Raw genomic sequence first — 18,019 nt, forward strand, 5'->3', positions numbered from 1 at the left:
TGTTAATCTTAGGAGAGCTTAATAAAAACATAATAATTAAACAAAAATTACTTAACTAATATTTTTATTAGTCCCTCAATGCATTGCCAGGCACTTAACTTGAGTCATTTACAAAGCCATAGTTATTAAACATACCATGTTCTATGAGGGAAAAAAAAAAAGATGAATCACAGTATATAAACTACTTTTCTGATGCGCTATAGGACACATCTTTGGCTATTTTATGACCCATGAGACAAAAAAAAGGAAGCATGATAATACATGGGCAAAAAAAGGGGAGGGAAAGAAAGACGAGCTCTGATTTCCAAAACAAAATAATATGTGAGTGTTTAGTCACATACACACCTCACAAAAAAAGCAACAGGAAACACAGCTCAGCATCTACAAATGCCTACGTGGACTGTGCCCGCTACCATGTAACAGGCAGCTTGTTGTCAAGGAAAAGAAGCTGGAGACTTTCCAAGGTGATTACAGAGCAAAGACAGACCTGTCAACATGCTGACTTCAAGTTTACAAAAACCAGTCTTCCTGAAGCTACAAACGGGGATGAACTGCTTTGTGATTTAGCCAAAGAACCCTTCTTTGAACCTTGTAATAAATCTGCAGTGAAAGGAGAACACCAAAAGGAAAAAGGCAATAAGGGACTTCCAGCTAGACATGGAGGACTAAACCTCCCTCCTCTAGAAACCTCCCTGAAATGAGTGAAGAAATTAAAAAAAAAAAAAAAAGGGAAAGGTGGAGCCCCCAGGGCAGAGAGAATTGGAGAGGAGATCAGAAATATTTGCACACTTTTCAAAGATGGAAAGTAGATGGCAAGGGGGATGTATCTTAGGTTTCCTCTTTCTCCACTCTGCTAAGTGTTTTTCCATTCTGCCAGCAGGGAAAAAAGCCAACAAAAAATAAGCCAATTCATACCAGAGAACCCTTAGAAGGCTTAAGAATTGATGGTGCTAGGTATCTCTGATTGCAAGGGTGTGGGAAGAGATTAACATCAGGAGGATTGGTTGAAAGTCTGCAGAAGGAGTAACAAAACCTCCCAGCTCCCCCCAGATCCCCGTCCTAGGCAAGTATACTCAAATGTGCAGTCTAGGTCTGAAACACTAACTGAAAATAACAGGATTAAAGTAAAAGTCTGCATGCTGAAGAGTGGGACCCTGGCCAGGCCCTTTCCCTGAGCTCCCAATCCAGGACAAGGCAGAAGATGAGAAGATCCCTCTTTGGGGAAACTGACAGCCTCAAGAGGAAAGACTTACATAGATAAACTAATAGCTGAGGGTTTCCAAATAAACAGCAAGGACCCCACTCAATGATCCTATAGTAAGGCCCCAGTTGCCAAATGTCCCTCACACAAGTGCACATGTGCACCCACCGGTTCTAAGTGGTTTTTTGGTGACTCATGTAACTATGAATATAAAGTCAAGGATCATCATTCTAATATAAAAGACAGAGGCCAAAAAAAGAAACAGGAAGAACACAGAGGAAAACAGGAGTAATGCAAAGAGTAAAAAAAAAAAAAAACACCAAAAAAGCCTCTAACATCCTCAAAGATAAATATACTGAACTGTGAAACAAAATCAGAATGCTATTACAGATGAATATCCAGAAAACAAAAAAAGGAGCTTTTTGAAATTCAAAATTTAAGAAATAAAAATTTCAGTACAAGGACTGGATTATTAAAACGAGCAAATCTCCCCAGTAAGTATGAAGATGGTATACAGAAAATAAGAAAACTAGAGGCTCAATCAGAAGGTCCAACTCCTGACAAACAGGCATTCCAGAGAGACACAGAGAAAATGAGGAGGAAGTTAATTAAGAAATAATTCAATACAATTTTCCAGAAATAAGGACATGAGTTTCCATACAGATATGGCCCACTAGGTGTGCTACACAATAAAAGAACAAAGACCCACATCAAGGCATATCAATGACTTTGAAGTTTCTAGACACTGGGAAGATCTCAAAAGTTCAGAGAGAAAAAAAGTTACTAAAAAGGATAAAGAGTTCGGCTGGCACCAGCCTTCTCAACACCAACACTGGAAACCAGATGACAGTGGAATAATTCCTTAAAATATCTGAGGGAGTATGGGTTTCAACCTGTATATCTATACCTAGCCAAAATGTCAATCAAGTATATGGGTAAAATAAAGATGCTTGCAGATAAGCAAGTCTCAAAAAATTTACATCCCATTCATGCTTTCTCAGGAAGTATCTTGAGGATGTGTTCCACCAAAGTGAGAAAGGGAAGCTAAGCAAGCAAAGACACGGTCCAGAAGAGTAGCAAAGGGAACTCCCAGGATGATCACTGCAAATGAAGCCTAGAAAAACCCCAATGCCCTCAAGTTGATTCCGACCCACAGCAACCCTATAGGACAGAGTAGAACTGCCCCAGAGAGTTTCCAAGGGCGTCTCGTGGATCTGAACTGCTGACCTCTTGGTTAGCAGCCAAACCCTTAACTACTACACCACCAGGATTTCCATGAGGCCTAAAGAGGGTACAAACGCCAATTAGAGCAAGATGACTGGGCTCCAGAAAGGAGGACTTGAAGGAAGGGAAAAAATAAAGGAACTGATACTCTTGTGTAAGCCACACTGAGAAGAAGTGTATGGTGCTCTCAGAGAACTAAAGAATGAACTTCGGACTGACAGGGAGGAAGCCAAACAAAGGAAAAATAAGGCAACCAATTACTCCCAAGGCTTAAAAAAACACTCTACGAGAAAAGAAATGTAATTATAGTATTGGTATAATACATGCCTTGGCTATGAAGAACATGAATATAGTCCAAAGCCAAAGAGCCAAACCCGTTGCCATCGAGTCAATTCCAACTCATAGCGATCCTATAGGGCACCGCAGAACTGCCCCATAGAGTTTCCAAGGAGCTCCTGGTGGATTCGAACTGCTGACCTTTTGGTTAGCAGCCATAGCTCTTAACCACTATGACACCAGGGTTTCCTGAATAGTCATACTAATGTAAACACTACAAATTGATTTCATTGAAATCTGACATAACTGCATTGGAAAGATGTGGAGGGAGGGAGACATAGGAGGAGATATATGATGTTTTATAGTAGAAAACCAACAGACAAAATCTAAAAAGAAAAAAATCCAGAACTAGCAGTAGAAGAGGGGTTCCTGGGTGGCACAAATGGTTAAGTGCTCAACTACTAACGAAAAGGTTGGCAGTTTGAGCCCACCCAGAGATGCCTCGGACAAAAGGCCTAGCAATCTGCTTCCAAAAGGTCTAAGCCTTATACACCCTTCAGAGAGCAGTTCTACTCTACAACACATGGGTCATCATGAGTCAAAACAGACGCAATGGCAACTGGTTTTGTTTTTTTGTTTTAGAAATATGAAGATAAATATAAGGAAACAGAAGACTTGAATGTAGTTACCCCAAGAGAATGGAATTCTGAGTTGGGGAAGGATGAGGCAGGGGATTGCTATTTTTCATTATCCAGAAACCAGCTGCCGTCAAGTTGATTCCAATTCATGGTCAACCTCATGTATGTCAAACTAGAACTGTGCATCATGGGGTTTTCAATGGATGACTTTTCATTATACACCATATACATATATTTGAATTTTTTAAGTAGAAAACTACTTTGTTTACAATTAAAATTACTATTTTTTCAAATCATTAAGAACAAAAAAAATTCAAGCAAAAACCCAACTGCCCTCTACTACAAACAATGAAGTAACTGCCCTGCGCTACTGCATGCAAAGTAAGATTTTAGAGAATATCAGAAATCCTCCAACAGATAATTAATGAAATGGGTATTATACTCTTTTTTTTTTTTTATCCCAACTGTCACAGGACACTCAAATCAAATTCCCCCATTTCCGGCTTTGTTTAACTTCTTTAATTGTATTAAGGAAAAAATTATATCCTCGTTAATACCTTCATCTTGATCAACTAACGCACACTGAGAGCAGAGTCCAGGACCAAGAAACAGGAGCCAATGGCAGCATGACTGATGAATCAGAACGTCTCAAGGCAACCATTACACTATATAAGCCAAACTATAGACAACCACTGGGAAATCACAGTGGGGACTAAGGACCAAAAGATGGCACATCATATGCTTCTAGCAATTTTGACTTCAAGACCCCTATGGAAATTCAGTATAAAATTTCAAAGGTATAAGTTCTACAAATATGAACAAATCTGCCAAGTCACACGCGTTTATTTTCCTTCTAATTTCAGGCATTCCCTCCCACAAACTAGAGAAGTCCTTCCCCGCCCCCAAGCATTCTGATTCAAGAAAACCTTGTGATTAAAATTTTTAAGAACCAATTTGGTCAGCTCTTCAAGAAAGGCAAAGAAAGTGCTATTGTGCTAAATAATGATGCACTAATGGGATGCAGGCAGGAACTGGCTACATAATTTGCAGGGCCCAGTGCAAAATGAAAATGCAGTGCTTCTTTTTCAAGGACTGTTAAGTATTTCAAGGCAACAAACAACAGAGCATTACACCAAGCACTGGGCCCTTCTACAAGTGGGGCCCCATACAACTGCACAGGTCGCTCCCTCTTGAAACAGGTCATGGATGCAGGAGTCGCTGGTCACTGAGAGTTAGCTAGCTAGCTATTTATTTACTTATGGGGGGTGGGGGAGCTGTATTTGAGTTACAGATTAGATAGGATGGACTAAGGTGATTTATGGTTAAGTGGTAAAAACTATAATAAAATTCCTGGTGGAAATAAATTCTCCGAAGTTTTATTTGCTATAGAAAAAAGAAAGGGCTCTGAGAGAGAAATGTAAACATTTTGACATATTCAAGGAACTTGTTTGGAAAATAGTACCTTATATTAAAACTGAGATTCGAAGCCTCTTGGAATTTATTTCAATTTAGAACTTTAAATTTTTTACTATGTTGGTTTGTGTCCTGTCCAATTTGTCTTGAGTTTTTAAAAGCACAATAACAAAAGGTCACTTTTAAGGACTGGATGAATGATCTGCATCACTGGCATGATAATTCCGCTACCTTTCAGCTAAATGTAACTGCAAACGTGAAGTACAAATTACTAAACAGCAATCTCCAGCAGTACATATGTTTATGGGGATACTTGAATAGTATGTCTCTTAGCAACCACTGGCTGCTTTTCAGATTTGCAGTGGTTAAAAGCAGTCTTTAGAAATATGCTGCTAAACTCTTGCCACAATAATCCACCCAATGAAATAATTCAAGGTTTGGCATTCATTTTTGCTCAAAAGCGGGAGGAGGTCATAAAGAAACTATTTTCCCAACAGTCCTAACAGATGAAAATTGTCTTTTGGGGGGAATACAAAAAGCTGTTCCATAAGCATAGGTAAGTCTACACATTTACAGCTATAGGTGGCAGTTGACAAGTTACTTAAACCTAAAATCAACATTACCACAGACCCAAGTGCACCGTGTAATGAATTAACTATCTTTGATAAATCTCTGACAGCTTTCTTGTATACAGACTTAGATAAGCTCATAAAAAAGGTTATATAAATCTACATTTACTGAAATTCACACAAGCCATAGTCACACCATTCTTGAATTAAAAAATGGCAAACCCTTCAAAGGTACAACTTACAGACTATCTTGTCTGGCCCATATAAAAATCTGGATTTTCAGCTTCTCTTGAAAAATTTGAAGATCTAGAAACACTTGGTCCACTTACCTAGAGGCCAACAGTTAATGGGAGTGGACTGACAGCAGGGCACAAGCTTTTTAAGTCACCAGTTTCCCTCATTCCCATCTGTCACATACAAATCACTTCATTATGTACCACTTCTCTGGCTTCCATAAAGATTTGAATGTGCTATCCCTTTTTTTCACATACTAAAAATTACACGCTCCTGGTGCTGATAAATATTCCCTTCCAGCACTGATTGGAAGACATCAGTTGGTGAAGTGAAATTAATGGGAATCCCAGGGGCAAAAGAAACCATGTGTAACATCTTAAGAGATCTTGAGCGCCAGAGAAGAACCATGCAAGTGGAGTCCAAAGGGTACCACTGACTTTTAGAAAGTCAGATTTCAAAAAATTCTTAACACATTAAATAAGACGTGGTACTAACACTATCTGACTTCACAGTCTGGGGTTATAAAAGAAAATATGGCTAAAGAAGGCTCTCAAAACAAGAAATAATCCTAATAAGAACAGTAGTGACAGCAGCAGCTTAACATTTTCTGATTGCTTACTATGTGCCAGGAATTGTTCTAAATGCTTGTACACGTATATTCGCCTAGTTAAATCTCCACAGTGACCTTCTGATGTAATTACTATTATAGTATGGGTATTTTACATCTATTTTCAAGATGCAAAAACAAGGAAACTGAGGCATAGTGGTTATGTAACTTACCCAAGGTTACACAACTAATAAATGGCAGAGCCTGAATTTAAACCACTGTATATACTAAACCACCAATCTATCTGCTTCCTGAAGAAGAAAATGGGAGGTATTGAAAGGGGCTCTTGAAGCAACACAGGAAGCTTCAAGATTTTAAAAGGACATGTACAAAGGATGAAAGGAAGGAAACACTACAAATGTTGGGTGTAAAAGAATGGTGCACCTCTGCAAAAATTGTCTCAGGAGGGCATTAGCACAGAATCAGCTGAGATTCATGAAAAACGCAGGACAATACAATGAGAATGTACTTGCAAATGACTGTTTTTGCTGATTATAACATATAGGCTCATTATTGTTGAAATGCAAAAAATAGAGAAATACAGAAATAAGAAAGAGTGATGGTTATCACATATAATTACATTTTCCAGGCAATCAACAACACTTTGGTTTATCTCCTTCCAAACTTTTTTTTTTAACTTTTATTGAGCTTCAAGTGAACGTTTACAAATCAAGTCAGTTTGTCACATATAAGTTTACTTACATCTTACTCCGTACTCCCACTTGCTCTCCCCCTAATGAGTCAGCCCTTCCAGTCTCTCCTTTCGTGACAATTTTGCCAGCTTCCCACTCTCTCTATCCTCCCATCCCCCCTCCAGACAGGAGATGCCAACACAATCTCAAGTGTCCACCTGATATAACTGGCTCACTCTTCATCAGCATCTCTCTCCCACCCACTGTCCAGTGCCTTTCATGTCTGATGAGTTGTCTTCGGGGATGGTTCCTGTCCTGTGCCAACAGAAGGTCTGGGGACCATGGCCGCCGGGATTCCTCTAGTCTCAGTCAGACCATTAAGTATGGTCTTTTTATGAGAATTTGGGGTCTGCATCCCACTGATCTCCTGCTCCCTCAGGGGTTCTCTGTTGTGCTCCCTGTCAGGGCAGTCATCGGTTGTGGCCGGGCACCAACTAGTTCTTCTGGTCTCAGGATGATGTAGGTCTCTGGTTCATGTGGCCCTTTCTGTCTCTTGGGCTCTTAGTTGTCGTGTGACCTTGGTGTTCATCGTTCTCCTTTGCTCCAGGTGGGTTGAGACCAATTGATGCATCTTAGATGGCCGCTTGTTAGCATTTAAGACCCCAGATGCCACATTTCAAAGTGGGATACAGAATGTTTTCATAACAGAATTATTTTGCCAATTGACTTAGAAGTCCCCTTAAACCATGGTCCCCAAACCCCTGCCCTTGCTCCGCTGACCTTTGAGGCATTCATTTTATCCCGGAAACTTCTTTGCTTCTTCCAAACTTTTTGATGTATAATACATATGAGCTTAAAAAATTATACTGTCCTATATGTTTCACTTAAAAATAGATCATGTGTGGCTCCACCTCTTTCTTTTTATTAGTTTACGAATATTCCACTAATGGATGTACACAGTTTATTTAACCAACCCCCAAATGAAAAACTGTATATTGTTTCTAATTTTTTAATCATGACTAACAATGATGCAGTCAATATTCTTGTACACATATCTTTGTATACATATTTGTCTATTTTCAGTGGAAATGCTAGGTCAAAATTTAAGTCAATAGAATACTATCAGATTTCCTCTCCAGAACAGTTACACCAATTCAAACTTCCACTAAGTATTTAAGACTGTGTATTTCTCTTTTCCTTCACCAATGCTGTCCACTATAAATTGTTTTGCTACTTGCAATTAAGTATTATTTTATTTCAATTCATTTTGGATTATTAAGGATGAACACATTTACGTGTGTTTACATCCCATTTATACAGGGAAGTACCCATTAGCGATCTGTATGCACTGGGATAACTGTCCTTTTCTATTTGATTTTAAAAAGCATTTTATGTATTAAATATATTCACTCTTTTTCTCTAATACATATTGTACATACTTTTCCAAGTTTGACGTTTTTCTTTTATCTTAGTTAATGGAGGGGCTGTGTGTATTTACACTGTTTTTGTTTTTCATTCATTCATTCATTTGGTACCATCTTCTCAAGGGTCACGCAAAGGACAGTCTTCTCCACTCAAGTCTCCATTATGTTCCAGTCTTCTGTACCAATATCATACTATTTTAGTTAATGTGCCTTTATAGTACGTTTTGATATCTAGCAGGGAAAGCACCATCTCATTAGTCTTTTTTTTTTTTAATTTCCTGTATTTCACCAACTCGGAAAATTTCAAGTTACTCCTGGGCTTTTAGCTATAATTGCATAAGGGTACAAATTAATTTGGAGATTGTATGGATATCTTTATGATGGCAAGTCTTCCCATCTGAGAATATGATACACTTCTACATATACTTAAGCCTTCTTTACATATCAATTTTTCAAATTTGTCTTGGAAGGTGATGATTTTAAAATTAATATTGGAATCAAGAAAAATAAGATTATTCAACTAATGTGGGCAGATAATGTGAGGGTGTGATAATAGGAACTAATATTTAACAAGCAACTACTACGCGCCATGCCGATACCTCATATCTTTACAAGTCATCTCATTTTATCCTCATAACAAGCCTACAAAGTGACTATCACCCCATTTTACAGGAGAAGACACTGGGGCTCAAAGTAGTTCGGTAATCTGCCCAAGGTTTTCAATATTTATTTAAAATTGAAGGTAGGAATACTGTCTTTGTATCCCTGGTGCCAACTGAACTGAGCAGATTTAACAAATGTCAATCTTGGGGTGTCTCTTACTTGGAGTCCCTGAGTGGTGTTAATGGTTAATATGTTCAGCTGCTAAACCAAAAGGCTGGAGGTTCAAATTTAGCCAGAAGTGCCTGGGAGAAAGGCCTGGCAATCTGCCTCTGAAAAATCAGCCACTGAAGACCCCATGAAGCACAGTTCTGCTCTGACACACATTGGGCTGCCATAAGTTAGAATCAACTCAATGGCAGCTGATCCTACTCCTTTAGCAAAATATCTTTTATAAAGTTATCCCCACTAATGCAGCATCTCAGGCTTGGGCAGCAAGTGAATAAACTTGCTGAAAGTCATAATGGAAGCAGCTAGAAAAGTCAAGATTCGAAATCAGTTTCTTCTCACCCCAGAGTCCATGTGCTCAGCTCCTACAATGTGCTTACACTACATAGTGGAGTCAGGATTCAAATCCAGAGCTTTGTAAGTTTCTTTTTACTCTATCATGTTAAGACAATTCAATTCTTATCTAACTTGTGTCTTCACTGATCGGGGAATGAGATTGAGGAAAGATCATAAAGAATACATTTAGCTGCTATAGACAATAAGCTTAAATTTCCTCACTAAATATAAAAATAATTATATCCAATTGAATAAAAAGAACTTGTAAATTGAGATCACCAAAACTGTTTTTGAGATCTTTGAGAATCCACATAGAATAAGAAGTCTGCCCAAAGAAAGAGGACAAAGTATGTGTTATCTTGATTTGCAAAAAGAAAAAGTATGAGGTTTCCGATGTCATGAGATAATCAGGCTTAGGTTAAAACATATTAAGACACGTGACACCATGGGACTTTGAGAAATAAAGAAACTAGCAAGGAAAAACAAAGGTGTGAAAAATGACCTGACTATAGGATACAGGAGCATGAAGTACCTGCCAGCTAAAAGGCAGTCAGTGGGGAAGGAAGGGGTCATGAAACGGAATATCGCCAATGTCTTAAGATCCAAGGGACCCACCCATTCCCAGCAGGGCTTAATTCAGGACCAAATCACCCAGGAAGCGGGCTTGGGAAAACTAGGCAGGGCGTTAAGGCCCCGTTCCTGGAAGGTGTTAGAATCCCTAGGAAGTCATCCATAGACTAGGGTGGGGAAAGGGGCAGGAAGCCAATCTTATAGGCTACCAACGTGAAAGAACAAGGAGTTCTGGAAAATGGCTGCTAACAGGCACCCAAGGCTCATTCCCAATATGACAGCTAGTACACTGGTGGGTCAATTGATTTCATTCAAGTACTACTCAGTGGTAGTGCTAAATCTGCCAATATTCTGTCCATCCCTTTTATGACTGACTCAGGAACTGGAGTGGGCCTGGTTTGAAGGTTGAGTTCATCAACAGATCCAGCATAGGGGATATAAACAAAACAAAGGTTGGAAAAATAAGGCAGGGGCTGAAAATATGACGTATAAATAGATAGCTTCACTATTAATACTTTATTTCATGTCTCTGGTGAAACTCTACGACAGATGATCAACCCCATGATCTGCAGGCACTGTGAACAGCATCACCAACAAATAGTAGTAGCCAGCATAAGTTCACTAATGCCACACAGTAGACCAACGACATTTATTTTTATAATAAAATTACAAGGCCAAAAAATGAGTGGAATGCTATAAGCCCAGAGCCCTGGCTTTTACCATAGCATCTGACAAAGTCTGTACGCTCTTCCTATGAGCAAAATAAAGAACTTGGGAAAGGATGACATCCTGGAGCGAATTTCTAACTGGATCAAGGACAGAATTCAAAGATTGTTGATGAATGAATCTGTGCTAAAATGAAGTTTCTAAAGCCATGAAACAGGCCTCTCTCCTTTAAAAACACAAAAACATTGCCATTGAGTCAATTCCAACTCATAGTGACCTTATAGGACAGAAGAGAACTGCTCTGGACAGGGAACGGGTATGGAACACAGTTTCTATGGCTGTAATCTTTACGGAAGCAGACTGCCACATCTTTCTCCCACAGAACGGGGGAAGAGTTCGAACCACCAATCTTTTGGTTAGCAGCCAAGCTCTTACCCGTAGCACCATCAGAGTCCTTCTCTGTCCTTAGCCCTGGCTAATTTAACAATTTAAATCAATGACTTTAATGAGGCCAATAGCTAGCATATTCAAGAAGGCTACAGATGTCATAAAAATAGAAGACAGTGAATAACATACATAATAGAATAAAAATTCAAAAAGACTTCAAAAGACTAGAGAGAAATGATACCCCATACGAATATATGCCAAGTACTACACTTAGATTTTGGAAGGCGCCCTGGTGGCACAATGGTTAAGTGCTCAGCTGCTAACCAAAAAGCAATCTGCTCCCGTAAAGATTACAGCCTAGAAAACCCTATGGGGCAGTTCTACTCGGCTACAGAGGGTCCCTATGAGTCAAAACTCAACTGGATGACACCTAACGACACTTACATTTTTTTTAAAAAAAGCAAACTGCATGAGAAACAGGAACAAAGGAAAACACGGCTTTACAGCAACAGTGTAAATCTAAATTACGAGTCCATTAAGACCAGAATCTCAATATAAATTGGCAATGTCATCTGACAGCAAGAGCTAATGAGACCATCTCTTTAAAAAGCCTAGTGTCCAGATAAGGGAATGAAAAACCAACTCTAAAATGTACTGGACTGACAGGCTCGAGGTATTGAAGACAAATGGACACATCCAGAAGATGCTGATAGCTTCAGAAACAAATGAGAAACAGTTCTGTTGACAGAACTGAGGACTCAGTCTAGAGCAGCGGACATACACTGACAAGTGGTAGGCTAGATTCAGAAGGCGCCCGGGTTTAGTTAGTCTGGCAATAACTGAATGAAGGTGAAGACAAAGCCTCCCTCAATAGGAGCCATTCTACCTTATATTGGCTGACATCTGGCTATCACACTTATTCTGAATGTGCCTATCAGCATTTGAGTTGCAACCACTGTTCTAGAGAAAAAGCCAAGGTGTGAACACAAAAGCTATGTTCTAAGACCTGAAAGGTTATGTTTGGGCTGGTGATATACTAATGGATTAATCTGAAGAGAATAATGCCAAAATATACAAGGTATAGGGAGCTTCAACATAAGAACTCTGTAACAAAAATTAAGCAAGCTGCCTGTGGACGTGGCCCTTCCTCACTGAAACAGGGTAAGCAGGGACCACCTCTTATCAAAGTCTCAGAGGAGACAGATTCACTGGTAAAGAACTAGACTCAAATTGTCCCTTCCATGTCTGAGTGTCCCTGATGCTTTAATATTATGGATTTTATCGTCTACAGTGCCCCTCTACAACAGAGGGCACACTGGGCTGGGCCTTGCATGCTTTTTTCCACTGGCTTCATGGTAAAATTATAGGATTTACTGTTACCATGTAAACTAAACACAGGCTTTACAATAGAATTGTCATCTGATCCTCTCAGGCACTTTAATTCATCATAAATATAAGAGAACATTGTTATTTCATTAGTATTGAAACACAGGCTACTCCTGCCTTGACGTTATTCCAAGTTATAGCGAGAAGATCAAAAGGAGGCATCATGGCATAATGAACAGAAAGCTGGACTAGGAAGTATACTTGGGAAACTTGATAATCTCTCTAGACCTCAGTTTATCCATGTATAAAAATGGACACAAAAATACAGCCTATATTCTATAAGGTTTCTGCACAAATCAAACAATGCATGTAAGGTCCTCTGAAAGCTATACATAAAAACATGTTACCGTTGAGGTGATTCCAACCCACAGTGACCCTAGAGGACAGAAGAGAACTGCCCCACAAGGTTTCCAAGCAGCAGCTGGTGGATTTGAATTGCTTACCTTTTGGTTAGCAGCCTGAGCTCTTAACCTCTATACCACCAGGACTCCTGAAATCTATACAGTGCTGTAAAAATGCAAGGTCCTCTCCACCACAAAATGTGAGCCTATATATAACATATTGTTTTTATTTTATCTGATAGGCATTTTGCCTCTTTAGTGTAAGGATCTGGATCAATCTACCTGAAAATATAACCAATCTACCTACTTACCCATTAATCCATGTACCTACCCACATCTCTATCTAGGTCTCAAATCTCATTCTTCCAAAGCCTCCCATGTTAAGGTCTAAGACATGGTTTATTAGTGTGGCACCAATATACCCTAAATGTGAAATATAGCTCAGTGATCTGCCCCCACGTACCTAATGGGATAATGGTATATGGGTGCTAACAAGCCCCACAGGCAAGGCAGCAAAGCTCCCTTTCAGCTCTGAGCAGACAGGTGAACTTGGGATTTGATTCCTCTCAGCCACATTACCCAGGGCACATCAAGGCCCTCCAAGGCACTCAGCTTTCTGGAGCTAGCCTGCCCTTAGCATTCTATTAGACTTAACCATATGGAACTACTATTTTTAAAGTGTCAAAAACAGTCAAAATATTGGTTATCATTCAACCTAATATATCCACAATTCTGAATTTATAAATTTAATTAGGAAGGGGGGATGAAGTCAACATGAAGGTTATCAGCCTTCAGCCAGGTAAGACACAGGAGGTCAATTTCCTTCCAAATTAATGTTTAAATGTGAAATTCTGCTCATTGGCTCACTAGGAGAAAGAAAGCTATTCTTTACTAGATGAGGTGGAGGTGTCCCATTCTACAACATTCTATACACTTGGATGGCTCAAGTACCCATTTTTATAGATATATGACAACAACATGAACAAGGATATGTTACCTAAAAATTCAGTGCCACGAAGGTTCTCAAGTCCCTGATAAAAAGGATGATGTGATATATGGTTCTAAAATGTGAAATGAGAAATCAGGAAAAATACACACCCTGAGACCTCCCAAAGGGGTAAATGGGAGTTAAGCCCTTTAGGGAAATGTGAAAGTATTAAGCTATGCTATTTCTTAAGCAGTGAAAGCTCATCAGTACCATGACTGAATATTTGTTAAAGGTTATCTATGTACTACAGTCTGAGTTTGCCTGCTAGGCTTTAATAGGCTATGCAAGAGCTCCTTAAAAATCCTTAGACAAATATAAGTTTTCAAGATATGTAAAGATCCACACATTTATATAAATGAAATTCTCTTATAATTAACTTTAAGAAAGAAAACCACAAGGATTTAGGCATTAGCATTCCTTGCTATTTAAAATGTAATTAATTTCCACCACAGTAAATTAAAGAGGTACCTCTCATCTTTAGCGGGAAGTAATAGAAACTCACTTATGTATACATAATATTTATTTACTAAGGTGATATAACTGTCATTGCATGATGTTTTAACATTTTGTTTCAAGAGAAAGAGAGGTAACAACTGAGTAACAAACACACACAACTACAAGAAATTTTCTTACCTGTAATACAAATTTCTGATCTATGTATTTTTTGGCAATGCTGGGCTGGAATTCTTGGCTTTCCAAAAATCGTATGAAAAATTCATATACAAGCTGTAACAAACAGATTACAGTTAATTTCAACACATGATTCATTGAGAATAGTATTAATAATCATGAAAAGCCTAAACACTATAACTATCATTAGGGCTTCAGAAAACTAGATTTTAATATCAACCTACAAACCATGCTAGCCTTTCTTATGGTTCACATTTGCTGTTATGTTTTTTAACCTTCTAAACTGAAAACTAGAAAATATAGCCAAACAAAACAAATAAAAATCCTCCATCTTCTCACCATTCTAAGATAAACACTGTTAACATTTTAATGTATGTACTTCCACATTTTTCTCTGTATTTCTGTATGTAGTATGTAGTACAACATACCAGTGTACTACAAATATATTTTACATAGTTTTGCAAACTACTTTTATCATTTAAATAATATATTGTAAATGTTTTATGTCAACAATATCTAAACCATCATTCTTAGTAGCTATGAGTAGCCTACTATACATACTTCACAATGAACAATTCTATTATTCACAATTAATTTAACCAATCTCTTATGCTTTTAAGTTGTTTCTAAATTACTTCTGTATCATATTATTTTGCAATGTGCATCATACAGTGCATCAGTGTGCACTTGTTCAATTATCTCATGAGAAAATATTTCTAAAGGTAGAACTGCCTGATCAAAAGACATCTAACCAATTCAGGTTTTTGATACTCAACTTTCCTCACAGAAAATTTATGGTAATTTATACTCCTCCTAGCAATATATGATGGTTGGCACAATGTTCTCACTTGCGAAAGTAAGAAAACGGGCAACTTCAAATAACTTCTGATAAACAGAGAGGGATCACTGCTTATGCTCCCCACATAATAAATCTATGTTATTTGCTACATTAGATCCTGGTATAGTATACAATAGGGGTCGAGACCAGAACTTCTAAGAAACAGACTGATGTTGGGTCAGAAGCCTACCTCTACCCCTCAACAACTGTGTAACCCCTGGCAAGATCTCTTAGTAACTGTATAAACCCTGACTAAATTACTTAACTTCTCTGAACCTCTGTTCCTTCATCTATATAATGGGGATGACAATGCCTAGGATTAAATGCGATAACACGTGTAAAGCCCTCTGCACAGCGACTAGAACATATTGCCACTGTGGTCACTGCTTATAACTGCATTTTCAAACTCTTTGGTCTCATACCTCTACACTTAAAAATTACTGAGGACTTAGAGTTTTTGTTTAGATAGATTTCAAAAATATGCACTTTATTATTTTAAAACAATAAAATATACAACATAAATGATACATTTTTGTGAAAAATCCCTTTATTTTCCAAAAACATACTGAGAAGAGAGGTACTATGGCATTTTTGTAAATTCCTTTAATATTAGTCTCACTTAATAGAGGACAGCTAGATTCTCATCTGCTTCTGTACTCCATTTGTTGTGATATATTGTTTTAGGTGAAGTATATGAAGAAAATTCAGCCTCACACAGATCTAATAATTGGAAAAGGGGACAGTATTTAATAGTCTTTCCAAATAACTGTGGACATTCTTATTCAATGCTACACTAAAACTCAACAAACAGCAGCTTCTTAAAGGTAGCTGCAATGTGGAATCTGAAACCACAGTCATAGGCTTTTCATCCTCTTACAATAAAATCCAATCATCTGCCTTGCATTGTGAATGGATCTTTTTACCTGTACACAGTTTTCTAAATACCATTCACTGGCCAATTGGAAAATACTGGTTCACTGAGTTATGCAGATCTTTTTAGACACTGACACATTTAATTATACAGCATTTAAAAAAAAAAAAAACACATTCTTTAAAATCATCTATAACTTTATCCAAAAAGTCTAAGCTTGTGGGAAGTGTCAAGCTCAAGCTGACAGATAAGTTTTCCAAGATTCTAATTCTAAATTCTGCTTGAAATCTCTAATTTTATCAGGAAAACAAAAGTACATCAATTGTTTTCCTTGTTCATTTTATAGAAAATATCCTTCAAATACCCAATTAGAAAAGCCATAGTTTGTCTGTCAGTTGTTGTTTCAAGTAAAAATAGTATTTTATGAAAAAGCAGCTAGTTTAGCTTGCAACTCAAAACAACCACACAAATGCTTTTCCACAAGACAACCATCACACTTTATTTGGTATGCAACATATATAATTTATACGTAATTCCCATTTTGTAATACAGAATACTAAAAAGAAATGTGTACTCAAAGGTCAAGATTTAATAAAATTAATAATCCTTACCTCTTCTTCAAAGACATTCTTAAGTGACATTGGCTTTTTTTTTTTTTTTTTTTTAAGTGCATGGCAGTGAAGAATGCAATGACTAACTAGACTAAATTGGTACAACTGCCTTGATGTGTGCAGTTTTTTACCCACAACAGTTTTTTACCCACCATTGCTTTTACAACTGTTAGGGCAAATGTCAACAAAGTGAAAAGAGCAGATAATGTGGTATTATTATAAAAGTAGTTTTGATATCACAAGCTAGTGAAAATCAAGTCTCAGGACCCCCCAGTGGTCCGCACATCCCACTGGTCTAAATGCTTCCTATAATACTCCTGTGACTTCAAGCTCTAAGTTAATACTTAAATTAGATATTCACCTCACGGTGTTTTACTACTTTATGAAACTACATTTTTCTCTTTGAAACTATCTGAATTCAGAAAGACTTCTTTCCCAGTGGTCTGAATGTTGTCAAGTTTTACATGTTGTTCTTCCAGTCCAAAAAAAAAAAAAAAAACCCAGAGTTCAAACACCTTGTAGAAGAGCTTTTTCTTCAATATATTAATCTTTCCACTTTTTGCTTTACGAACAGAATGTCAGCTTTATTCAAATGATCCTATAAAAGAAGGTTTCGTCCCTGCTTAATTCCCACAAAGTGGAGAGATTCTCATCTTCCAAGTCTGACTTGTGGGCTGGCAGGGCTTTCCAGCGGGATTGGCAAAGTGCTCTCTCTTCCCTTTCTGGTCACTTGAAAGCAGTTATATTAAAATGGCTTGGTGGAAACACTTCAGACATGTTTATTAATAAGTGTAAACGTTCTCTGCACTTAAGGGATAGAGTTTACCTCAGAATCAAAAATCTCCCCTGAGTTTCTGTACAGAAAGACTGGGGATTGGAGAAAAATTACTTTTCAAGGTCACATAAGTGAATTTTCCCAAGGAACATGAATAAAGAGATTTCAGCATTCCTGTGTTTCATTCTCAAGTGCAAAGTATTAAAAAAAACAATCCTTTAATTGTAAATGAAAAAAAGGCCTAAAAAATCCTATTATACCTGAAAGATAAATCCAATTTCAAGAAATACACAAACAATAACCATGTTGATTGTGTGACACCAGTTTAAAAGGTACCAGTACAGATAACAGAAAAGATCAAATAATACACATATAGTAGACCCTTTGACATATTTTGAATTAAAATTCTGTGGACTTAAAAAGCACTTTTTTCTTTATTTCAAACATTCTCTAAAGATTCATGACTTGTTAGGGTAAGTGCCAGGACTTGTTATAACAGCAACTTTGTGTATGCCGCAAATTTAAATCAAACAAAAGATGCACAGGAACAGTCAATTAGCTGGGCAATAAACCT

The 18,019-nt window shown here is 37.7% G+C and overlaps 1 protein-coding gene across 3 annotated transcripts in view; it reads right to left on the minus strand.

Moving 5' to 3' along the window:
• The window catches only part of PPP2R5E (protein phosphatase 2 regulatory subunit B'epsilon), a 166,726-nt gene that overhangs the window by 24,668 nt on the left and 124,039 nt on the right, over positions 1-18,019 (minus strand). For all 3 annotated transcript variants that reach the window (XM_010588683.3, XM_010588682.3, XM_003408698.4), the window contains exon 5: positions 14,354-14,446. In XM_010588683.3, the coding sequence (XP_010586985.1) occupies positions 14,354-14,446 (93 nt within the window). The remainder of the gene's footprint in view (positions 1-14,353; positions 14,447-18,019) is intronic.

Source organism: Loxodonta africana, chromosome 10, assembly GCF_030014295.1.
Source record: "Loxodonta africana isolate mLoxAfr1 chromosome 10, mLoxAfr1.hap2, whole genome shotgun sequence".
Classification (NCBI taxonomy): Eukaryota; Metazoa; Chordata; class Mammalia; order Proboscidea; family Elephantidae; genus Loxodonta; species Loxodonta africana.